This window comes from Azolla caroliniana, unplaced genomic scaffold (genome assembly GCF_043228905.1).
Source record: "Azolla caroliniana isolate FFs.n. ecotype wild unplaced genomic scaffold, voAzoCaro1.0.p SCAF_8, whole genome shotgun sequence".
NCBI lineage: Eukaryota > Viridiplantae > Streptophyta > Polypodiopsida > Salviniales > Salviniaceae > Azolla > Azolla caroliniana.
Genome location: NW_028230443.1, coordinates 1953949 through 1978202, shown reverse-complemented (window position 1 = coordinate 1978202; position 24254 = coordinate 1953949). Strand labels below are relative to the sequence as shown.

The 24254-nt window shown below is 37.7% G+C and overlaps 3 protein-coding genes, 2 long non-coding RNA genes and 1 other non-coding gene across 6 annotated transcripts; 2 read left to right on the top strand and 4 right to left on the bottom strand.

Annotated features, from left to right (window-relative positions):
* Positions 1-3273: 3273 nt before the first annotated feature.
* On the bottom strand, positions 3274-6110 carry TLP18.3 (thylakoid lumen 18.3 kDa protein). The gene is made up of 3 exons (XM_087323745.1): positions 5516-6110; positions 4134-4326; positions 3274-3627 (listed from the first exon to the last, which is right to left on the bottom strand). The coding sequence occupies exons 1-3, from the start codon at positions 6011-6013 to the stop codon at positions 3380-3382; spliced, it is 939 nt and encodes a 312-aa protein (XP_087179871.1). The 5' UTR covers positions 6014-6110; the 3' UTR covers positions 3274-3379.
* Positions 6111-8701: 2591 nt separating this feature from the next.
* On the top strand, positions 8702-11458 carry LOC147860707 (O-fucosyltransferase family protein). The gene is made up of 2 exons (XM_087323749.1): positions 8702-9589; positions 10128-11458. Exons 1-2 carry the CDS (start codon positions 8857-8859, stop codon positions 10808-10810), a joined length of 1416 nt encoding a protein of 471 aa, XP_087179875.1. The 5' UTR covers positions 8702-8856; the 3' UTR covers positions 10811-11458.
* A 1009-nt stretch (positions 11459-12467) lies between these two features.
* Positions 12468-12549, bottom strand: TRNAS-GCU (transfer RNA serine (anticodon GCU)). Its single transcript has one exon. It is a non-coding gene; the product is annotated as a tRNA-Ser (tRNA).
* Positions 12550-14123: 1574 nt separating this feature from the next.
* On the top strand, positions 14124-20647 carry LOC147860704 (dnaJ protein ERDJ2-like). Its single transcript, XM_087323419.1, has 11 exons — positions 14124-14221; positions 14371-14568; positions 14683-14778; positions 15264-15384; positions 15483-15589; positions 15736-15956; positions 16510-16687; positions 18031-18150; positions 18270-18356; positions 18831-18938; positions 19576-20647. The coding sequence occupies exons 2-11, from the start codon at positions 14380-14382 to the stop codon at positions 20371-20373; spliced, it is 2025 nt and encodes a 674-aa protein (XP_087179545.1). The 5' UTR covers positions 14124-14221; positions 14371-14379; the 3' UTR covers positions 20374-20647.
* Positions 16043-17073, bottom strand: LOC147860705 (uncharacterized). The gene is made up of 2 exons (XR_015530104.1): positions 16930-17073; positions 16043-16816 (listed from the first exon to the last, which is right to left on the bottom strand). It is a non-coding gene; the product is annotated as an uncharacterized LOC147860705 (long non-coding RNA).
* A 773-nt stretch (positions 20648-21420) lies between the features above and the next one.
* LOC147860703 (uncharacterized) lies at positions 21421-22537 on the bottom strand. The gene is made up of 3 exons (XR_015530166.1): positions 22375-22537; positions 22206-22247; positions 21421-21747 (listed from the first exon to the last, which is right to left on the bottom strand). It is a non-coding gene; the product is annotated as an uncharacterized LOC147860703 (long non-coding RNA).
* Positions 22538-24254: the final 1717 nt, after the last annotated feature.

Genomic DNA, 24254 nt, shown 5'->3' with positions numbered 1-24254 from the left:
GATACAAAAACTTAGTCGTAACTTGCAACAACGACATCTGACCCCATTAACACCAATCAATCCATGATTGCTCTCCTGTTTGTAGAGGTAAAGGACCTTGCATCAATGCAATATTATTAAGAAAAAATGAGTAATAATTAGGCGGGATGAGTAAGAATTAGGCACTTAGACAAACTCCAAAATTCTTTGAGATGGAGCCTCAACTATATCTCCCACCTCTTTGACCCCCAAATGAAACAAATAATTAAATAGAGAGCACAATCTCTCATTTCCTGGCCAACATAATTATAATCGAGAAGACACAAGTAACTCTTATTTGGTACACCGTAATGTGCTTTCACCCTCTTGTAAAGAATTACAATGTTCTCTACTAGGTGATGGTTTCCATACACATAACAAGAGGGCTTCTTGCCATGAGATAACTAAGCGTTGAACACATGAAGAGCCTGGAATCTTAAGTGAAATACATCCTTTCAGTAATTGCCACCATGAAGTCTTAATCGTTGTCCTTCCATGTGTTAAACTCTTGTTCTCAATGAAATATTGAATAATAGATATCCATGGTTGTGAGTCTGAACACGTGCCTTGTAATAATGAAAATATACGAGCCATCAAATGCATTGATAAGTCCAATATTCTAACTCCCCCCAAGCGCTTGGGGGTTGGTAGATGATTCCACACAACCCATGTGATTCCTATCTTATCCCTCTTCTTCCACAACAAATATCAAAGAGGTGGTTGCAAAGCAAAATGCAAAGCCTTCTTTGTCCATGGCAATAATGGCAAGTAATATAATTTATCATGGGTTCCATAATACATTGTACAACCTTCAAGCGTACATGAAACGACCAAGATTATGACTTCCAATACATGAACTTATCGCTTAACTTACTAGACATCCATTCAATCAATTGACCATTTGACATAACATTCATTCTCAATGGATACCCCAAGTGTCGAAAAAATAGAGCCTTGCTTCACCACGGATCCTTGCCATCCTAAACAGTCCAAATCTCTCTCTCTCAAATTGCAATGATTGTCACGACACAATGACATAATACATAGTTGGTGAGGATTGAACCGACAACCTTAAATCAACAAGATGTCATGCTCAACCATTTTGATATAAGCATGCATTTGTATATAAAGGTTTAGTATTATATAGTCTAGCAGGGTTTAGGGTTTAGGGTTTAGGGTTTAGGGTTTAGGGTTTAGGGTTTTGTGTCATTCCTAGCTTCTTAAGTTCCATGCTCATAGCCCCATCATACGTGCTCTATCCAAGTTCGCAATTGGTGTGTCTGTGACAATTACCTTACCTAGTGATAAGTTGTCAACCTAATAACTAACTCTGCATCTTGGGTTCAAGACCCAAATTTCTCGCTTCTCTATTTCTCCATGCACACTGAAACAATTTCATGAGCATGATCTTTGCTTCAATTTCTACCCTCATTTTCGAACATCTTACATTTTTATTTTTTATTTTTTTTGAGAGATTTGCTTCAATATTATTAAGAAAAAAACAGTGAAGGCTACAACTTGGATTTATCTGCCCCGAAGCTTACAACTTTTTTATGTACAATGATGTATAGTAATCCTAAGGCCAAATATAGGAAATTGTAAAGGGTGTTGAAATTTGTTGACGTGCACTGCCATGATGTACTGATATTCAAGAAAGGGTCCATGGAAGTCGATAGTTCCATGGACTCGGCCCTTGATCTGACATTGCAAAGAGGGGCAATTTTCTCCATAAGTGAAGAAGCTTCTTCCTTCTCTTATTAACATTCTCTGGAGAAGCATGCATATTGTCATACTAACCACGAACTACTGCCAACATGTTCTCCCATATCTTGAGTAGTACACATCTGAGAGACAAAGATCTGCTGCAACATTTCCATAATGCCCATATCGTTATCATAGTCATTGTTTTCAAGACCTAGACAGATCGCACCTTCTTTCGAGGTTGCCGAAAGGGACTAACTGATATCAATCTTCTATTATGTACCATCATGGCCTCGTGAACATCGTCTGCCTTACACAACATCAAGCTAGAATGTAAAACTTCCCACATCGCCGCTCCTCATGAAAAGAGACAACCGATATTGATCATTAGGAATAAATAAAGGACTTTATTCCATACTAGTTGAGCCAAGGGACAAGACTAGAGGGCATGCTTGGTAGTCTCTTGTAGTGCATAGCAAAAACCACATTGCCTAAGCTTGGATGTTACATTCCCTTTCAATGAATGACCTATTGGTAATGCCACATGCACTAATAGCCATCTGAAGAGAATCAATTTAGTTGGCCCCTTGAATGACCATATCCATCTCCAATAGGTTTTCAAATGCAAAGTTTAGACACCCTAGTTAGTCCAATGTTTCGAACATCTTACATTATAATGAAACTAGTTGATTAACTATGAATCTTGGTGGCATTGCTAATCTTATTAGGTTCTTAGCTTCTCAATTATAATACAAACTAAATCAGAGAATCAAGATTCTAAATTCAACCAATAGTACCATGCTTGAATAATTAGTAAACAAATTCATACTATAACCAATCAAATTATGTGAAGAAACCTATGAATTGATTGAATTGGAGTTCATGGTATTCATCCATCAAAGCTTCCAGAAAACCTTGCCCTAATTTTCAATTCACATAAGATACAAGGAAGTTTCTAATTGAATAACCTCTAATTGACCTTAATTGGTGCGCAAGATTAGAGCATTATCATAATCAAACCACAAATGAAATTCCAAAATAAAGCATGACTACCTTCTAATTGCTATGACATATTCTTTTAGTATCCTCCATTTGGGTAAAAACGTTCTCTTCTTACTTCTCATAGATTCTACAAAGATAGTGCTAGATATTTACAAGATTTTGATTCGATTCAAGTTCAAGGAGAGAAATCCTTGTAACCCTCTTTCATTTAGAATGGCTTGAAATGCTTGAAGCTTTGAAGGTGGTCTCTCGAGAAGCCCTTCATTGGCTTTGCATCACACGTTAGTGCTAATATAAGGTTGACGTTTGATATTAGGATGGGTGGTTGGGATATCTATAGAGATTGCTTCATCATCATTTCACTAATATAGGCATCTGCCATCATCACAATCATCTAAGGATTCAATTACTAGATTGTGAACCAATTCCTGGTCAGCCAAGTCCCAATTTTTTAACGATCATGGGTATAGAAGATTAGTTGCCCAAGGTATTCCTAAATCATGGGTATAGAAGATTAGTAGCCTGAGGTATTCCTAAACTCCAACAGACAAGTTGGTGTTAAATGAAAAAATATATTGCCATAGATTGCAGTATGCAACGAAAAACATTGCAATATACAATGATATTATAAGGGTGATGTTACGAGGCAAACGTAAATTCACTTCTTTGAAACATATGCATAGTATTGGGCCATTGGCACCACAAACGCAATAACAAGCAAGCCTCCAACGACAGTTGTGAACTGGCCTCGCTTCTCCTCGGTTTCTTCTTTTGTTTTGAAATTTGATTCCCTCTTATTCTCTTGAAACTTTGGACCACCAGCATCTTCCAATCCCTCGATAGCTGCAACAAGCCTTCTCGCACTGCTATATAAGGCCTCATTGTACTTCTCATCAGTGGCTAGGACTGCAGTAATATAAGAAGGTATGTGTGATGACCAGATCTAACTTATGCAAAGTTGAATGCAAGTTGCAACATATCAAATGTGTGGTCATGTGCATGACAAGTAGCTGTGAGGTATATTTAATAATATAGCAAACAGCTTGGCTGTTTGTACAAGGTTAATTATGGAGACTGAGAGATAATGACTTCAAACATAAGAAATGCAAGTTTAAACATAGTAAATGCATGCTCGATGCATGTCAAAATTAAGCCACATTTTATGCATGATAATATGTATTTCTGTGATATGCTTTAATAGTATATCAGGAAAATAAGTAGCTTATTGAGGTCGCGAATATCGTAATAGGGAAATTAGCTGCTTTCATGAGGTATCAGATAACATATGAGGAAAATAGATGATTTTTGAGGTATCTAATATAGCACACTGTGCAAATTATCTAGTTTATGCAGCATCTATTTTAGCATACTAAACCAAGTACTTGGTTTGATGATGTATTTTAATCACATACCGGGCAAATTTTCTGCAACAACACCTTCTAAGACCTTGTCGCCAACAGCTTTGATAAATGCAGGGCCTCCTGTGACTGCGCCTTCCTTTTGGGTTGTGACCAGGAGGACCAATCCCTTGTTATTTCCTTCCTCTAGGCTTGGGTACCACTTCTCAAGTAATTGATCAGCAAACTCAAATATATCAGCCTTCGTCTGCAAAAGAAAAGCATAATAGAGAGAATATTAATGTAAGGATTTCAGAATCTCTAGCACAATTGGTTTATCTGCTACATTATTCCAACTAGACCTAATTTAAGCACATTAAAATAATTGAAATAGTATCAATGTATAAGTCACCACTTTCTTTCAGATTTCCACTATAATGTGTAACAAATAACAACTGACCTCTGCCCTGTTTATTACTCCAAAAAATCGGAATCTTATATGATTTTCTAAGCATATGTGTAACTACATTATCAGGGGTTAACAAACACAAAGGCTATCGAATAAGTAGTGGACCTTATCTAGCCTGAATCCATCCCAAATCACATGGAATTAGGATATCCTTAGTCTTTGAATTAGGAAGCCTCTCAGCTGAAAATATTAGTACAAAACTAAGCTTGTCTTCTATCTGTTGAAGACAAACAATAAGAGCTTGAATGAGAAGAACATATATGCATTCTTTAAAACTTAGCCCAAGGCTAAACCAAATGAATGGCCTCTGAAATCTTCCAGATGGAATAGCAGATGATCCAAAATATTGCAGTCTATAAAAAGTTCTCTTGTTCATATTTCAAAAAACCGGTCTTCATTCAAAGGGCTATTCTATTTGGCAAATATCGGTGAGATCAAGAACAGAGTAGAATCATTCGGTGATTCAAATGAGCAATGTTTTCGGAAAGACTTCAACATCACATCCAAGTCCAAATTTGCCTCATCAATTATCAACAAGTTATACAAAGATAATCATTATGGACTATACCGATGGTATGAAGAAATACCAAATGAACCAAGCGGTCTGGTTGCATAATGGATATGTTGGCACATGTATACAGAAATCTGTCTTGCTCCCATTCATTCTAGAGGAGCTATAAAAATCTAGCTCCTACATGATTAATGAATTTTTCCGATCAACGATTTGCAAAGATACATGCCCTTCTCCCTCACTCTCAAAGACCCATTTCCTTCCTCCAATGTTTCTCCTTAGAACTAACAGCACTACCTGTCTGATGAAGATTCTGATGCATTTCTAAACAGGTATAAATATATACCTCATAGTCCTTCGAATGAGCAATTTGATGACAGAAACAATGGAAATCTAGCCCCTAGAAGGCATCAAGGCACCACCAAAATGAAAGAAATGAGCTCTCTCTCTCTCTTGCAGAGGAACTGAATAACTCACAGTAAGTTTCCTGAGCGTGACAAAATCGATGTGGAAACCTTTGACTTCTTCCAGTTCGGAGAGCAAGTTCCTGAGATCTGTGCGCGTGACTCTGTTCAGGACCCCAGCATCATCCACGACATAGGTACTCTTGGGGGGGCCATCGCTGAGAAGGTTGAACTCCGAGGCGCTTGCTTGCTGCTGCTGAGGAAGGAAGAGAAATGGCGAAGGAGAAGGAGAAGGAGAAGGGGCGAACTGGAGAGCAGCGGAGAGAGCGAGAGCAGCAAGGCCTTTGCTTGCGAGGGAGAGGGGCCCTGATTCCTGCTTCGAAGCAGAAGCTCGAACAGAAGGGGCAGGGGAGGATCGTTTGAGTCTGTTACTGGCGAATCCGAGCTTGAGACTGCGGTGGGTGGGGAGGAAGGAGGAAGAGAGTGTGGAAGAAGAAGGGGAAGGAGAAGGAGAAGGAGAAGAAGAAGAGGAGGATGAGGAAGTGAAGGAGAGGGGGAGCAAGGTCTCCATGGAAGCTGCTAGAGCTCTGTTTCTGTTCTTCTTCTTCTTCTTCTTCTTCTTCTTCTTCTTCTGCTTCTTCTTGGTTTCTTCATGGGATCTATCTCATCTCTGTTTCTTCTATTTCATTCATGGATGGATGGGGTTCCATGAAATCATCATCCGGATAATGTCTCAAAATAATTGACTATTTATTTATTTATTTAACATTTAAATTCTAATTAGTTAGTCAGGCAGTTAGTTAGCTAATTCGTTAATTCGTTAGTTAGTTAGTTAGTTAGTTAGTTAAATACTCTCGACACCCCCTATCCTGGCTCTGTACGAGCTTTGTCTCGCCTTCGGTGTGGATTAGTTAGTTCACCTCTTCATTGATCCAACCAATCGAGTCTAACCTATTGTGTCTCCGTTTTCCGATCAGGCTCAGCTTCTCACTTTTGTGGCTTGTATTCTTAGCCGATGCTCGTGTGTAAATAGTAATACCCTTGTACTGGCTAGCAGCCGATGGTCATGGGAAGAAGTAGAACAAATCGAGCGATGCTTTACTTCCTCAATGAAGCGCAATTGCGCAAGAGTTGAGTGCACTTGTATTTGCTCTTTTGTGATGTTAACATGCTGCGGTGGTAGAAAAGTAAAGAAAATTGAGCAATACTCGGTTGTCCATGTGAAAAGGCAATGAATGATAGGGTTCGGAAATTCTAGTAGTGGCTCAAGAAGAACTGTCGTAAGAATTGAAATAAGCTAAGTGGGGTAGTAACTTTTTTAATAGTGAACTCTGATTGCCGATTTAGAAGAAGAAGGCATGAGCGTAAACGCTAATGTGCCACAACTTTGTTGTTGACACAAACAATGAGTTGCAACCATTAATTAAGGCGAGGGTAATGATAGACTATCCAATGTCAATGTGAGGTCATCGTAAAATTTGTAATAGCATCCCATAATCACCATCCATATATGCAAATTCAAGTTATGTTTGCTTCTTATTATTGATTATTGTAGTGGGTTGAACCCCAATCTCTCTCATGAACACTAGAACAAAAAAAAGATGGCATACTCATGTACAAGTGTTATCAACTTTGCAATAATAGGTACTATTGTCTTCCCTTTGGTAACTCATTTATGTGGTTGGTTCATCTCGAGCATTGATCCGTCATCTCTCGATGACAATAACACAAATCCTTCCCTTGGATCTCCTCTCATTTTAAAACCTTTCCTCAAGCAATTATAACAGTGGATAGAAAAAAAGGGAGAAACAATTGTCATGAACAACAAAGGGGGAAGCTTTCAAAAGTTCATTGCATTTGGGTTGTAAATAACTAGATGATAACCAATCTCTTATTATGCACGGTAATCATCAATGACCTACATTTGTGAGGCCGTCAATAGTAGTAATTGAAAACGGTTCGGTTCGGAGTGTCAAATTCAAACCGTTTTAAATCAAACACTTTAAAAAATAGAAACTTAAATTGAACCAAACCAAACCACGAAACGTTACAAAAATTCAGGCTCAAACCAAACGATATTAGAGACTTTCAAAGCTTTAAACTGTTAAAATCACGGTTTTGTGGTTCAATTTTGGTTTTCAAGTTAGGTCAAAATTCAAATATTCACATTTTAAAAATTTTCAATATTTCAAATTTATTTTTTCAAAATTTAAAGATTTTTCTTAAAATATCAGAATCAGGCTTTAAATGTTCAAAAAAACATTTAAGAAAATTATGAAGTGTCAATCCTAAATTGTCAAACCGCCAAAAATTGTTAAACTAATAAAGGCTCGAACCAAACCAAACCAGTAAATCCCCAAACTGAAAAGCGAATTGTTTACAAAAACCTGAACCTGAACCGAACCGTTTAAACCGTGAAGCCATTAAGTTGTGGTTCTATTCAATTCAAACTTCAAACCAAACCATTGTCGATTGTTAGCCACTTATTTGTCATAATCGAATATAGAATGTTGTCAGGGTTGCATTTGTCGTGCCATGCACGGTATGTGCCGTCAAAGTGCTTAGAATTCAAATCATACAATGTGTTTTTTATCGGGTTTTTTCGTCGATCGATCTACTAGAACACGTGAGTGACACATTTACAAGGGGCGGGGAGGCGAGGCGAGGAGGGCGGTATCCGGTCCCGATAGGCAAACATGCCGGCCGGCAACAGTTTGTGGGCGGACATCCCGAGGTCTGATACGTCCGGGCGGACATTGTTTCCAGGGCTCGAAGCGTGCGTGACGGCTACGGCTACGGAGAAGCCAGCCCGGGGTGTTTTTATTTCTAGAGATCTAGGGGGTGTGCGTGGGAATGGCCTCTAACACGTGGCATAGCCCTCCTCTCTCGCTCTCTCTTTGCCTACGTGTCCGCCAGCCTGGCATTTAGGGTTTGGTCTCCACCAATAGGAGAAGGCCACGTAAGCCTGCAGTAGTTAGTTCTATTTTTCAGTTCAGTTCAGAACTGTCTGACTTGACTGTCTGAAGAATGAAATGAAAACGAAGAAGATCTGACACATTCGAGGAATCGATGGCGATGGCGATGGCGATGGCGATGGCTACCTTCACTGTGCTCTTCCTCCATGGCCTGCATTTCCCGCCTCTGCTACGCTCCGTCTGAAGACTGAAATGAAAACGAAGAAGATCTGACACAGTCGAGGAAGCGATGGCGATGGCGGCCATCACTGCGCTCTCCCTCCATGGCCTGCATTTCCCGCCTCTGCTACGCTCCCATCTCTTCCGTTTGATCAGACAGTCAGACAGTTCAGTCCAGTCAACGTGACGCAGGAGACGTCAGGAGAGAAAGAGTCAAGAAAAACGGGAACGGGAAAGAATCGCTGATCAGTGTGGTCAAGACCGTAGCTTTTTCTCTGCCATGGTTGCCGAGAAGGCCCTCCAGAGACGCCTGAGCTTGCGATGGCTCTGGCTCTGGATCTGGCTCCTGCTTTCTTCTATTATCTGCATTGCTCTCTACTCCGCCCTCTCTCTGTTCTCCTCCTCTTCGTCCATCAATGCTGTTTCTTCAGCGACGCTTCCCTTCGTTCGTTCTTCTGCCGCATTTGCTCATCAGCGGAGATCTCGTCTCCTTCAGGTCCCACAGATTGCATGGGGTCTCAACAACCAGAAGATCGCCATAGCTAGAGCTCTCTTAACCGCTCGCTTCCTCAATCGCTCTCTCATCCTTCCTTCCCTCTCCTCCTCTTTAACTTACAAAGATACCTCCAACGTTCAACCTCTGCCTTTTGATCGTCTCTTCTCCCTTGCACGTTTCAACTCCCGGTGCAAAGGTTTCGTTACGATAGCCAAACCTTCTGACAAATTTCTTCAAGAAACCACAGTATTTAACGTTTCTAAGGGTTCGGGAAGGAGATGGACTAAAGAAAGGGATTTAGAGCAGCTTTTTAAGCTCCAAAAAACAGATATGGACAGATATCCCGTTATTAGGATTTCAGGAAAGAATCCTTTCTTGTGGCAGGACCACTGGTCTGTGCAAGACTATGCCAGAGTTTTCCAGTGTCTTGTTCTTGTGCAAAACATATCTGCAGAGGTGAATCGTATCGTTTCCAATCTCAAACAGAAAAGCCTCCAGATCTCCGCAGTGAAACAAGGTATGCTGGTGCACTCTTTGTTGTTGTAAAGGTTTTTGGATTGTTTTAGTGAAAGACCATTGGGATGAAATCAGTTGTTTCAGAGAAGGTTTCTATAGTTTTGGTGAAAGATCAAATGTTGAAATTGGTCATTTGATGAAAGATATAGTTTTGAAAGCAGCCATTTTAGTGAATGATTAACAGGTGTTTAATTGGATGCATAATCGCCACAAGATCAATTGTTTTAGAAAAAGGACAAATATCGAAATCAGTTTTTTTAGTAAAAGAGCTAAATTTGAAAGATCAAGGTTTGCAATCAACCAATAGTTCTTTTAAAAGACCAAACAATATTTTGAAAACAGTTGATTTAGTAGAAGACAGGAATCAGTATTCTTAGTGAGAGAAGTCAGCCATTCTTGTGAAAGACAATTTTTTTATATCATTCACTTTGTGGAAGATCAATATTATGAAATAAGCTGTTTTAATTTATGATTCAGATTTGAAATCATTAGTTGTAGTGAGAGAATGTTCTGTGATAGATCCATTGAATGTGATGCAGATGATGGCCAAGATCTTGAAGGTGAGATAAGCAGATATGATGCCAAGGACCATGGTAACAGATCTCGTGGCTTGCCAACATCAGCTGGTTATGTAGCTGTGCACATGAGAATTGAGAAAGACTGGATGATACACTGCAAGAAGACTGAAGAAAGGATTAAAAAGAATCAAGGGGAGGCAGTCAACATATGCAGTAGCAAGCAAGAAATCATGGAGAATGTAGGCCACATACCGAAATTGAAAAGACCTTCTGTACTTTATCTCGCGGTTGCAGATGCGCTTCTCGAGGATAATTCTCTCTTAGAAGGATGGGAAGATGGTCTCATTCCCTTTGAAAAGAAGAGACTGGGATTTATGGAACTTTACAAGAGATATCCATACCTTATCCAGTCTGCTCTAGACTATGAAGTGTGCTTGAGAGCTGATATTTTCATAGGTAATAGCTTTTCTACGTTTTCGAGTTTGATTGTTATGGAGAGAACTCTAAGGATGCTGAGAAGGCAGCCGTCTGATCCATGCAAAGGTAGATACCCATCATATGCATACAATATACACAGCATATATGGAGGAGGCCCTCAGCTGTGGACTACAAATTTATCAGATGTGTCCTTACAAGCAATAAGTTATGGCACAAATCATGTTTTTTGTGATAAATCCTCATTGCTGATGTCTTCTTGGAGTTGAGGGTTTTCTTTTGTCCCTGGCGACATTTGTATCTTCTGTGTCAGCACGGGAGGAAATATCAGTGCAGTATCCATGATTTTCATGGGCATATGCTGTCTCATTGAAGTATAAAGAAATGTTTTGAAGCCGAGGGTCTGTCTCTCTCGCGCTGCAGTTTTGATGATAGGAGGAAAGATCAGTAGTACAGTATGCTTAGTTTCATGCTAAGAATACTGTGAACCCTAAAGTTTTCTGACACTTACAGTTACAAATTTGGTACCAAATGGCGCGCTCCAATATTCTCTTAAGATGCAAACCGTGGATTCATTCGAACTCACCAGAATTATTCTGCAGTTTGAACTGGGGTTTAGCTGAAATGGTGCATGAAGATACTGTGGTTAAGCAGAAGATGTTTAGAGGATATCTTTGCCCTTTCAGTCTCATATGAGATTCATGTTTTACTATCAACTCATTCACATTTTGTGATTAATCATCATCTTATTAGATGCATGCTTTATCTATCAACACATCATCATGTAATTCATTTCCCCGCCAAATGCATAGTAATTTTGAAAATATTTTGTAACTAGTTGCTAAAGCTTTTTGCTCCCGAGCCGAAGAGAAACGGTGTATCCATAATATATCAATTGAAATGGACCCTCTTTGCTTCTTGGCATATGTTTTCATCATATATATTGGAACTAGATGATGCTGGATGGTTGTGGGACTGGACTTGGGATATAAGTGGTGTTTCAGAGTTACTACATTTTTTTCCTTCTTTGAGAGTGAAGATTTTAATATGCACGGATTACTCTACACACAGAAAATTGCAAGGGCACTAATGTGAAGTTAATTTTTACTTCTTAAATCCTTTGTGGCTGAACTTATTCCAGAACCTCTTCAGGGTGTTTAAACTAATTTTGTTTTCCAAGTCCCCTCCCAAAATGTCATCTTGATCTGTCAATGAAGTTTTTCCACATCCTATCATCATTATATTAGTGTTACAGATGCAACTCATCAGTTGCCTCTAATATGTTGAGCATTTGTCTCTTTATGGTCTAAACATAAAGAAGGTGAAGAAGTCTATAAGAAAAACACAAGAATGGTTTACCTTCATGACAAAGATGGAAAGCCTCCATGACTTTGAACAATTTTGTCACTCAATATCATCTCTTAATCAAGAAACATTGTCAACTTGTTCAATATTTACAGATGGTCATGCCACTTGCCTTTACAAGCAATGAACATCTAGACGGATCAGAACACGATATATAAGAGCGAACTTGATGTATATCAATGGTCAATGAAGCCAGGAGAAAGAATTTGAAGAACCAAAAGAAAATTCACGAACCAAGTCAAGTCAAATAATAGAAGCTGAAATTCTAATAAGAAACACAAGCATGAAGTTGTATTTTTAACTTTGGGTAGTAAATTTGCATTATTGATTCGAACAAAGTATAGCAAATGAACTATAATTTAATCACAATATTCAAGTCAACTTGATGCATCTCGAATGAAAAGAACATATATAACTTATTGGACTAATGCATTTGCATTGTCCTTTGCTCTTTGCCAAGGTGCATTATAGAGATTATTCCAAGCATGTAGGACGATTTTAGCAAAACCTAGAGCTAGGAATGAAGTTAAGTAAAAAAACCAAAAAGCTTTCTAACGGTCGCGTCGCCTGAGAGATTCGAACTCTCGCGGGGAAACCCCATGTACTTAGCAGGCACACGCCTTAACCACTCGGCCAAAGCGACCCGATGAGATCTTTAGCTTTTTAAGTAGAATTATTCTTTCTATTCTATCTTATTCTCTCCAAATGCTCCTCCCTCTTTGTCTTCATTTCTCCAAACGCCTCGTATCATGTCTAAATTCCTTTTATATTTAGTATCGTCAAATATACACCTAAAGTTTCGCTCTCAACATCCAACTGGTTTTCAAAACTTTAGAGCTCCAAGGATTAATTTGTCTTAATGCTACTACGTCTATAGGATGCAAACTTGTATTGATTTATTCTACATTGGACTATGCAAGTTATTCGTTATTGGCTTACCGGTACCTATCTTTTCAATTTTAGGTTGGGCTTAGATGGTTTTCCTTGACTCCTCGAATGCTTAAAAGTAATGTTTTGTGGATATCTCTTTCACTTTTAGGGTAGCTCCAAATAAGCTCTAGACTTTCAACTTGCATATATATATGTCACCTTTGATGCATGTCTGCACGAGAAAATACCCTTCAAATCTGTACTATGAAATATTCATGGCAATACAAGTAAAAACATTGTAGATTAATCAATTTTAGTGTTATAGTTATGGTGTTCAATGATTAGTTACGAGATTTATTAGCGAATAAAAGGATTATTGCGTGCAATAATTAGAGACACTTAATTTTTATATTAGTAGAATTACATGAGGGTCAATATAGATACGAATGAATAATATTGACCTATCTTTTGAAAGATGGACTAAAGGTGATGTATTTACAAGGGCTTTTGGCGATGAAGCCAAGTTGTAATTGATCTAGCAAAAACTTATAAGATGCTTTCATAATGGTAAGGCACTCCCCATACTAATCATCTACACCTTTCCAAGTGATACATATGTCATAATACAAACTTATCATCTTATCAATTATTTGATTGCCATTTTAGAGAAATAGCTATTCATTGTAGGCATTGATCTCTATCTTGTTTTGACCATTTTTAGTCTTGCATTGTATCGCAATGCTATCATTTTCAACATATGGAAAGTGATTTGTTTGAAAATGTATGATCTCGAACAAATCACTAATATGCAAATGAAGAATTTCACTTTGAATCTTGGACTTTAGCACCTTGCTATTCATGGTGTTTTATGATCAAATCACCCCTAAAATAGATGATACACTCCTCCAAAGTATCTAATTCCGCTCGTCATGCATACACCCTTAGCATAGTTGTCTGAACAACACCTACTTGTATCATAATCCAAAGCCAAACGTTAAATTCACCTAGATGGCTTACAAGAGTGATTGGATGGATGTTTCAACGAGAAGGCATCTGAAGCCCTAATCTCTTGTAAAGGAACAAATTCACCCGGATGGTTTACAGGAGACAAGTGACTGGATGGCCTTTTTCAACGACAGACCGTCCCAAGCCCTTGTCTCTCATAAATATTCGTGAGTTAATTGAGGAACAAATATTTTGTCGGATCGAACGCATTCTGCTGTTTGTTCGATGATGTTCCTCGGAAAAATTGTGGCGGGTTTCCCTCGTAAAAATGTAGAACATTTTTGGTTTCGTGGTGTGGCTCTCTCCAATAATGTGAAAGCGCCCAAATATTGCAAATGTCCTTCCTCTGTTGTGAAAGGCCTCCTGCAAGAGCTTCTTATTTTGCTCAGAGATTTTGATGGATTAATCCACCCCAGGAAACTCTCAGATCTAATCGGGAGGTAATTCTTTCTCCCTAACCATTTTCAATTCTTAAACTAGTGGATTTGTGTAGAAAAGAGTTCCATTCTATCGATCAGGCCACTGCTGATTAGTTTCTTCTTGATTATTCTAATTTCCATCCCCTTTTTTTGTCATACTTGTTTTTCAGGCTGAAACCATGGCTGCTGCTGCTGAAGAAATGAGCTCTCTTTTTCCTATCTTCATTTTATCAGTTTTGGGTCTTTTTGTTATACCTTGGACTATCTATACATTAATTAAGGCCGTGGAGCAGAAGAAAAAGAGCATTCACTGCCTTTGCTCTCTTTGCGTCAGATCTGCCAAGTATAGAACGTCTTTTATCAGAAAGGTTCCTGCACGTTTGTTAATTGTTTTGATTTTAAGAGAGAAAATGTTTTTCATTCTTAGTCTCGTGATTGATGGGAGATAAGATGTTTGAAATGACATTCTGGGCCTCCTACAGGTAACAAAATTCTCAACTTGTAGCAATGTGACACTGATATGCATGTGGGTGATCATGGCCGTCTTAGTTTACTATATCAAACTGATGACCAGAGAGGTAACACTACTAACACCCACATTTGATTACATTATTAATTTAATGCAATACAACTCTGTGATACCTTTCGAAAACAATGCATGCATATATGTATGTATGGATATGTGCGAATGAATGTATGCGTATCTCATGCACTGAATGAATGACCTTATAAATTGCTCTTTTATCAGTAGGCATATATATGACATGATGCTGCTGCTTAAAAACAAGTAAATTCTGATTAGAAAGGTTGTACAGCAATCAAGAAAAGACCCGTACAATTTTTGTATTTTTGTTTTATTAAGACATGAGAGGGAGACGGAAATAAAAATATGTATACTGTAACTGATATAAGTGAGCTTACGATTGATGCATTTTAGACTGCTCAGGGTTATGGATATCTTTGGCAATATATACGAGATTTATTTCACATTTAAAATTGTACGTACTATTTTGATATTATTACTGTTATTAAAAAGATCAAGTTTATCTTAAATTCATAGCAGATTCAGCCTTTCGAGCCATTTTCAATATTAGGTGTGGAGCCAGGTGCAACTGATGGAGAGATAAAAAAGGCATATAGGAAGTTATCTATTCAGTATCATCCAGACAAAAATCCAGATCCAGGTCTGTGAGTATTTTTCTTATCCTCGTTTTGTATTTAAAGACGGTCTGTGTGTGATTGTTGAATGGAAAATTCAGAGTTTCTTAAACTTATTCTACAGAGGCAAATAGATATTTTGTCGAGTTTATCTCTAAAGCTTACCAAGCTCTTACTGATCCTGCTTCAAGGGAGAATTATGAGAAGTATGGTCATCCGGATGGCAGACAGGTTTCTTCTTGTTTTAATCCAAGATTTTTGTTGAGTTCTTTTACACATTTCACATATAGTGAAGTGAGTGAATTTTATGAACATTTATATGAAATTTGATAATATGAAAAGAGAACTGGAAAACCATATTTCTTTCTTTTTGGTAGGGATGGCAAATGGGTATTGCACTTCCTTCATTTCTACTTAACAAGAATGGAGGGACCGCTTCTGGGATTCTCCTACTTGGTTTAGTGGGTTTAGGTATTCTGCTTCCCCTACTGGTTGCGGTGGTTTACCTCTCACGATCATCAAAATATACCGGGAACTATGTAATGCATCAAACATTATATAATTACTACCATCTCCTTAAGCCTTCACTCGCTTCAAGGTATGCATTATTCTTCAGTTAGTGTTCAATTTCATTACTTGATGATAGTTTAAATGTTCATTCCTGGACATAAATTCCTCATGTAGTGTTTACTAAACTTTTGTGCCTCTTTCATCTTATATCCATCGCATTCAGTCAAGTAATTTATGCATACACACCACACATATGTACACAGAGGAAAGAAAGGAATGTTAATGTCTCCAAAATGACCAAAAATCCCTAGCAGACCGAACAAGAGGTTACAGATGGAAATGTTCCCTTCATCTATGAGAACAACGAAAGAAATCGAATGAGCAATCTTTCTGAAGCGGTCTTACCAAGTACTTAGTGCTGACAATTATTAATGTATTGATAAAGGGAGAGGGGAAGCTTGTAGGTAGAGATCAATTTCATGGGTTATTCTTGCTATAAATATAAATTTATTTTATTGGTGCCAATATCAACTATATGAAACCTATATTTGTTGGTTCTCAAATACTTCAAAAAAATCTTTGTTTTTATGATTTTTTATTCAGGATTTGTTTTGTCTTAACTAAAACTTTGCAATGTGCAGTAAAGTGATGGACGTTTTTATTAAGGCAGCAGAATATATTGAGATTCCAGTTCGGCGCAGTGATGAAGAACCCCTACAAAAGCTATTCATAGTTGTGCGCAGCGAGCTGAATCTCAATCCAAAAAGCTTAAAGCAAGATCAAGCTAAGTTTTGGAAGCAACATCCTGCACTTGTGAAGGTACTTGCCTTGGAACAATATTCTGCAAAGGCTCATTATTTGAGTTTTTTTCGCATAGTGATTTGTCCTTCAATAGAATTGGTCAATCTGTCTTCGTTTCATCCCACATATATAGAAAGCACCTACGATCTATTATCACAAGGTATTAGAGAATCAAATACGCATCTATTAATTGCATTAAATCATTCATTAGTTTTACGTAAGCTGACATTTATATTTATGAAAGGTATATAAGAAAATACCATAAACAATTGAAACCAAAACCACACTGTTCACAAACAATCAACAAATGAGTGCGAAAAAGTCTTTGTAAGAATGGCCTCTTCAAAGAGGGCTAGATCCTTGGCTTAAAAAACTTCGAAACCTACATCATATTGAAATACCATTTGTTATGTGAACCATGGGGCCGAAACTTATCAGTGAGTACATTTTTGGAAGAAATACACTTATTTTCTAAGTATGCAGAGTGCCTTTATAGTGATATAAACAAGCTTCAAGTTGGAAAGTTGTCTCTGCAAAAGACCAGCCTTCAGGCAAACTCCTTTCACTCCTAATGAAGAATGCCTATAACATTCCTATTAGAAATGGATCATATATGTACATTTACATGAATATTTGCACATATACATATATGAACTACACAAAAACACACATACATACACACACACAAATATACATTCAGGTTAAGAAAATGGATTTCCCATAAGTTGAAAACTCTGCCATTTAAAGGCGTTTGAGTTTGTCCACAGCTTAGCGGGAATGGCGGAAATTTAGAAAGGAACATTCGTACCACCTTCAATTCTAGTTAAATTTTTTTGTCTGCATATAACGTACTAACAGCCTGAGTTTTGGACATGATAAATCGAGGGAAATAACTTCCTGACTAGGACCCAACCAAATGGTTGACTTATGGGGTTCAATACAGATTATAACCTATGAAATGAAATGAAACAGTACATGAAATGATGGTTTGTCTGTTGAAGTTAGCAAAAAGTGATTAAACATCCAATTAGAGAAAGCCACAAGGATATAAGGATCTAAGCAGAGTATGGCAGGTGCACCATATCAAAAATGTAGAGAGGAATCTAATCTGGGCTTCTGCATGCGAAAATAACAAGAATCAATTTATGGATTGTCGCTTCTACAAATGCATTGTCAATAAAACACTTCTACAAGATCATCTATGAGATTATCCATACTCATGATAAAGAAAATGCTATTGTTGACGTGAGCATTTCTATTGAAACCATATGCTTACCTATGGTTTTCAGCATTATATTTTTTACTGCCATTGAACATGCTTAACTCAGTCAAATCATGCTGGAACAATTTGACTTATGCAGACAGAGCTTCTGCTGTTAGCCCAATTAAGTAGGGAGCCATCAAATGTACCCCTTGCTCTTCAGGCAGATTTTGCACACATTCTTCGGCTGGCACCCCGATTGATTGACGAACTTATGAAGGTATCATTTATCTATTTTATTCAGCTGGAATAAAAAATTTAAATTCTTTTCTTTTACATCCAAAGGCTTGGCTATCTATACATTGCTTGTATTTAAAGGTTAACAATTTAAGTGAACAGATGGCTGTTGCAGCAAGGAATGCTGAAGGATATGGATGGCTATGCCCTGCACTTGGAGTTATGGAGCTTTCCCAAAATATCATTCAGGTTGGGCATAGTAGAGAATTTTTATGAGTTTTTTCGTTCCTAACAGGCATTTTTTCTTTGGTTGATTTGATCTGTCAAAAGCTTCTGAAGGAATGAAACAATCTTGTTTACAAAAATATAACAACCAAAAAAGATATATTTTGTTATTGAAGCGACTACGCTGGCAATTGACAAAAATTATCATACTTTGTTAGACCTACCCCTAAAAAAGAGAGCTTTTAAAATTTAAATAGGTTTATATAAAAATTGAATTTACATGAATATATAAATATTCAGAAAAAAATCTCTCTATACATTTCCCTGTTTTACTCGTACAAAATCAGTTGGACAAACGAAATTCCGGTAGATTGGGAATCTAGATCTATTATGTGAGGATGGCTGTGTTTAATTTTAATATGTTCAGCCATGACTATTTGAACAATTGATAGGGGGCATGAATAATTTTAGCAGCATTTTGTGTGAGTTCTTTTGCAGGCAGTACCACAGAGTGCGAGGAAAGGTGCTGCTGGGGTTGAAGGGATTGCGGCATTTTTACAACTCCCTCACTTTTCAGAACAGGTTGTAAAAAAGATCGGACGCAAGGTACGGGATCCTCTTCTCCATTTCTTTTAACTAGTCGATATACTGTTTTTATATGATTTTGTTTCAAAAGAAGTTTTAGAGCCAGGTCCCCCCAAAAAGAATAATGAAAGACAAATATGAGATATTAGATTCTTGTCTCCAAGCTTATCCCATAATATTCTCTTAAAATCCTCTTTAAAGTTCGTAGAGATTTTGTTTAGATTCTCTTACATGATATTCATAATAATGTAAGTTAGTAGGTTTAGAGAGATCTTATTCTCGTTTACCAGTCAATAAGAGGTTCACATGTTTTTTTGGGAGGTTCAGAAACATTTCCCACTAAAGATTTTGTACCAGTATTTAAGAAAATGATGCGATGTTGCTAATTGTCCCCCACACAACTTTAAATTTAAGATACAAAAGACAAAACAGATTAAAATAGTCTTACTTTTTATTTGGAATCTTGAGAAATTAGATGCTTTTCAAATCCATAATACTCATGAGAAATCCAGGTTTTTCTGAAATGTTTTAGTTTTTAAAACCCTGAAAACAAGTGTGAGACAATATTTTGCACTAGATTTGAATTTGTTTAAAATTTAGTGGGGCATAGCTTACCTTACTCTCATTTTACTAAAGCTCCAACACCATGCGTTTGCAGAAAGTAAGAACATTGCAAGAGTTGCGAGACCTCAGTATCGAGGAGCGTAGGGAATTATTGATCTCTAAAGGAGAGTTCACAGATGCTGAAGCCGCAGATGTCGAGGCTGTATTACAGATGATGCCAGTTATGTCATTAGACGTTACATGTGAAACTGAGGGTGAGGAAGGCATACAGGAGGGTGATATTGTAACGATGAAAGCGTGGGTCTCTCTAAGTAGAGGAAATGGACTAGTAGTAGGCCACCCTCATGCGCCTTACTTCCCATATCACAAAGATGAGGCATATTGGGTCCTTCTAGCCGATACAACCAAGAACTTCGTATGGGTTTCTCATAGGGTCTCTTTCTTGGATGAATCAGCGGCCGTGCTGGCAGCATCGAAGTCAGTACAAGAGTCTATGGAAGGCACCGGTGCTAGTGATAAGGAGGTAAATGTAGCTGTGAAAGAAGCGGTAATGAGAGTAAAGGGGGGATCTCGACTTGTTGTAGTTAAGTTCCAAGCTCCTGTGGAAGGAAGCTATAACCTGACGGCTTTTTGTCTATCAGACACTTGGATAGGCTGTGATAAGAAAGTGAACTTGAAGGTAAAAGTAATGAAGAGAAGCCGTGCTGGAACAAGGTCTATGGTGACTGAGGATGGTGCTATGGTGGAAGATGATCATGAAGAGGAGATAGAATATGGTGAAGACTATGAGAGTGAATATAGTGAAGAAGAACAAGAGGAAAAGTCCGGAAAGGAAGATACAAAGAAAGGATCAAAACAAAGCTCCGAGGATGAAGAATCGGAAGATGAGTAATAGCCATGTGGGCTAAGGTAAAGAGGCATAAGAGAAAAGCTTTTCTACACATAGGGAATAGCAAAGATGCTTGGCCTATCAATTTTCATATAGTGGTGTCGAGTACAAGTTGCATATTAGATGTTTATTTTGATGTTGAAACTGATGGAGTTTGTATGCTCTTTATTTATCCAAAAAACACATGAGGTTTGTTAAGTTTGGTGCTTCGGCAAAAACTATATATATCTGAGGTTTACAAGTTCATTGCTTATGAAAAATTATTCCATTCAATGTGTATATATTCATATCTGTTTTCTATGTTTGAAGTGTTTACTTAAATGACTTTCAAGGTCTTCTAGGCTTGCTCATTAACAGATAATGGTTAGTATGTTAACAAAGTTGAGTATACCTTAGAAAAACACAGTGGAGTACATAAATTTCAGAGTTATGGGAGCAATGTTCAAGAGCTCGTTTTTATCTGTTTTAAGCGTTTACCTCATTTGCAGAGTAAATGAGATGTGATGGGAACACATTTTAAGGAAAATCTCCAATGCCCATATGCCCTTTAATTTGCACCGAACTCACTTTCCCAAATATTTGGGCAAGTCCTCACCATAACTTCCAGCCTAAATTTATGTATTATTTGGGCTATTGTATGCATAGCCTTTCCTTCCCTATTTTATCAATTATGTGTGCAGTTTGAGCAATTAAATGGTCAATTCGTCCCATTTCATCTCTTTCAAGGATTGATCAAAAGTGAATTGAGGGTAAACCCAAAGATTCCATGGGCAACCGGTGAAAGGCAATTAGGGAAATAAATTTATTTTCGGAACATTTTAATGTTGTACTGGAGTTGCCCGAACTGTGAATGGAATCATGGGCGACATAATTTGACACAAGCTTGGCTCAGATTCACTCTGACCATTAGAGGCAAAGTAGTATCATGTCCACATCTGGATCAATTTCATGTCATTCATGCTAAACTTAGAAATTGTGAAGACACATCTCATTAAAAGAAAGAAAGAAGTTCAACCACCATTAAAAAAAAAGAAGAAGTTTACACAGGAAAAACATCATGAACATATACTTTTATTTGTCATGAAAGGATTGACAAGTTTATTCTGAAAATAAACTGAGCCGGCCAGACAGCCATGTTGTCAAAAGGCCGGTATTACAACATGATATTGCAGTTCTTTAGCATAAAAAGGCTGTTATTACAATATGATTTTTGCAGTTATTTAGCATCGGCAAGGATTGCATGAGCAGTTGCTTCCACAGCTGCAACCATTCTGGCTCGAGACCTGGGCATCGGATTCACATCCGCAAGAGCTTCCACACTGGCAGTTGGATCCACACCCGCAAGATTCACCGGAGACAGTCACCTCCACCTCCATCCTGCTTCATTCATTTCGTTTACAATGTCAATAAGGGGCAGAAAGCAGCACCTCTATGTATGCTACATGTATATATACACATATGTATGTATGTATGTATGTGTGTATGGTATGGTATGATATGGTATGGTGTGTATATGTGTATGTATGCTTTCTTTGGGAAACTAAGAAGCCCACCCATAGCCATAACTGTGGGAATTTAGTTTCCATGCACAAAACAATATGTATGTATGTATGTATATATGTGTATGTGTATGGTGTGTATGCTTTCTTTGGGAGACTAAGAAGCCTACCCATAGCCATTAACTGTGGGAATTTAGTTTCCATGCACAAAACAATATCAGGGAATGATGAGAAAAAGGCCTCTGAAAATTTGCAGGAAATGAGACTAGAAATTGCCTTGCTTTCTACAAACATGAAGGCTTTTATTTTTTATGAAAGGAATCATCGAAGACTTACGGGGCATCAAAGGCGGTGTCATCAAAGCTCCTCTTGCCACACCTGTTGCCCAAGGACAAAACAATATGAGATCACAAGAAAAGAGCAGAGAATGGAAGTAAAAAAAACAGGTATTATTGTTGTTGAATTTATATATCTGTTGATAAGACAGAGATTCATTCATCATCACCTGCATCCACTGCCACAACCACAGTTAGATCCACAGGTGCAAGACATGGTGATGTTTTGGGATGATTTTTTAGCTTGATGAAGAATAAGAAGAATGGAAAGGAAGGAATGTGTTGGTCTGTATTTTGCTCTGTTTCTTTCTTCAATTGGAATGCTCTGTTTTGAGACCTCCCAAGGGCAGCTATTTATAGCAGAAAAAAAGGATCTCTAAAATTTTTACTTTTAAATTTTATTTAAATCAAATTAAAGAGAGAAGACTGGTTTTGTGTTTGCTTTTTTGCATCTATTTATTTGAAATAAAATAAATGAATACATTAAATAGAAATTTAGTTAGACTTTAAATTTATTAAAATCAAATTAAAGAGAGCATACTGTTTTTTTTTAAAAAAAAATTTCTGGCTTTTTGCATCTATTTATTTGAATAAAAACAGATGGATTTTTTTTGCTGATCACAACAAAATAGATTCTTCTTTGTGTGAACAACAATAGAAAATGCATATTCATTTTGTTTATTTTAATTGGCAGAAAATATATAGAAAATATGGGTTTGAGTAAAACATCTTTTTTTGTTTTGTGTATTATTGATTGAGGATGAAGACATTGTATTCATTTGATTCCCACCCAACACCCCTTTATGTCATCATATTATGCCCACCATTTTGGCCGGCATGCGCATACATACACACACAGACACCAACTAGACACCCGAAATAGTGCCACGATACCCTCTAATGGATAGGTGTCAACCCATATTGGTAAACACGCATGCACAGACACAAAACACATACACATACACATACACAAATACCGGTTTCGCACCCATTGGGTGCTCTGACTTGATTGGAGTTGCCCCCCCTGCGGGTGTGAAATGTCCCTTTCGCTCATCTGCTGTCTCTTTCTTTAGGAGGGGAGGGGGCTTGTTGGCAAATTCGATGTCACGATAGGTAAGTTGGCTCATGTCAACCCAGTTGTATATCGAAATTTGTCCCATCTATTATGAGAGAATATTGGGCTTTTATTCGCGGATCTCGTTCGAGGTCGTGAAGTGGGGGGGTTGCCACTCTTGATTGTTCCTTTATGTTAATTAGGCTTATTCAAAAGAAATCCACCGAAATAACTATGGTGTGAAGGGAAGAACAACCAACTTTCACTACATAATTTCAGAAAATGGAGAATTCCTTTGGGACAACCCATTTGGCATTGTATCCATCAAGATGCCCTTCGATTGATTGGATTGTTTAGAAATGATGGGGATTAAAACCTTTGCCTTTTGAGTTTGCCTTCCCTACCTTAAAAGAAATTTCTATCAATGTTAACCGTGGGCAAAAATTGTAGGCCTCTGAGGTGAAAAAAACGAAGAAAAAAATGTTCTTTTCTTCTTCGTTGTATTTCTTCATTAATATATTCGGTCTCACATATTGTTTCCTTCTTCATCCCATGAGAGTTCTTTGTATTCCTTCCTTATCCAAAAGAACAATCTAGATGAACGTATGCACTTTTTTGTCAACTTAATCTATCGTGTTAATGTGAAGTTTATGATTTTCTCGAAATTGATGGCACTTGAATATAGGTAGAGAATGTGTTGCTTTGTAAAATGGGCGAACGATCATGATACCGACCCCTACTTGGGCCATTGGAATTAGTACAAAAAACTTCGTGAACATCAACCTTTGAGGAGTCGGCTCATTACTTTAATGTGGTTATAAGAGAGCAATGGGCACAGTTTGCGTGTTGAAATGTGCGTGGTGTATGAACATAGACATGAAAACCTCCTAATATTTCTAGTTGTATTTGATTAAAGATGTTGACATTATGTGGGATGTGTGTGGACCATCTCACAATTCGTAAGCCTTGGTTTTATTCTTTGCCTTTTATGTCGTC

Coding starts and splice junctions, on each gene's coding strand:
- TLP18.3 (XM_087323745.1), bottom strand. CDS start 6,013: ATGGAGACCTTGCTCCCCCTCTCCTTCACTTCCTCATCCTCCTCTTCT. Junction 4,327..5,515: donor TCACGCTCAGGAAACTTACT/GTGAGTTATTCA, acceptor TTTCTTTTGCAG/ACGAAGGCTGATATATTTGA. Junction 3,628..4,133: donor TGTTGCAGAAAATTTGCCCG/GTATGTGATTAA, acceptor ATATTACTGCAG/TCCTAGCCACTGATGAGAAG.
- LOC147860707 (XM_087323749.1), top strand. CDS start 8,857: ATGGTTGCCGAGAAGGCCCTCCAGAGACGCCTGAGCTTGCGATGGCTC. Junction 9,590..10,127: donor GATCTCCGCAGTGAAACAAG/GTATGCTGGTGC, acceptor AATGTGATGCAG/ATGATGGCCAAGATCTTGAA.
- LOC147860704 (XM_087323419.1), top strand. CDS start 14,380: ATGGCTGCTGCTGCTGAAGAAATGAGCTCTCTTTTTCCTATCTTCATT. Junction 14,569..14,682: donor GAACGTCTTTTATCAGAAAG/GTTCCTGCACGT, acceptor GGCCTCCTACAG/GTAACAAAATTCTCAACTTG. Junction 18,939..19,575: donor TAAAAAAGATCGGACGCAAG/GTACGGGATCCT, acceptor ATGCGTTTGCAG/AAAGTAAGAACATTGCAAGA.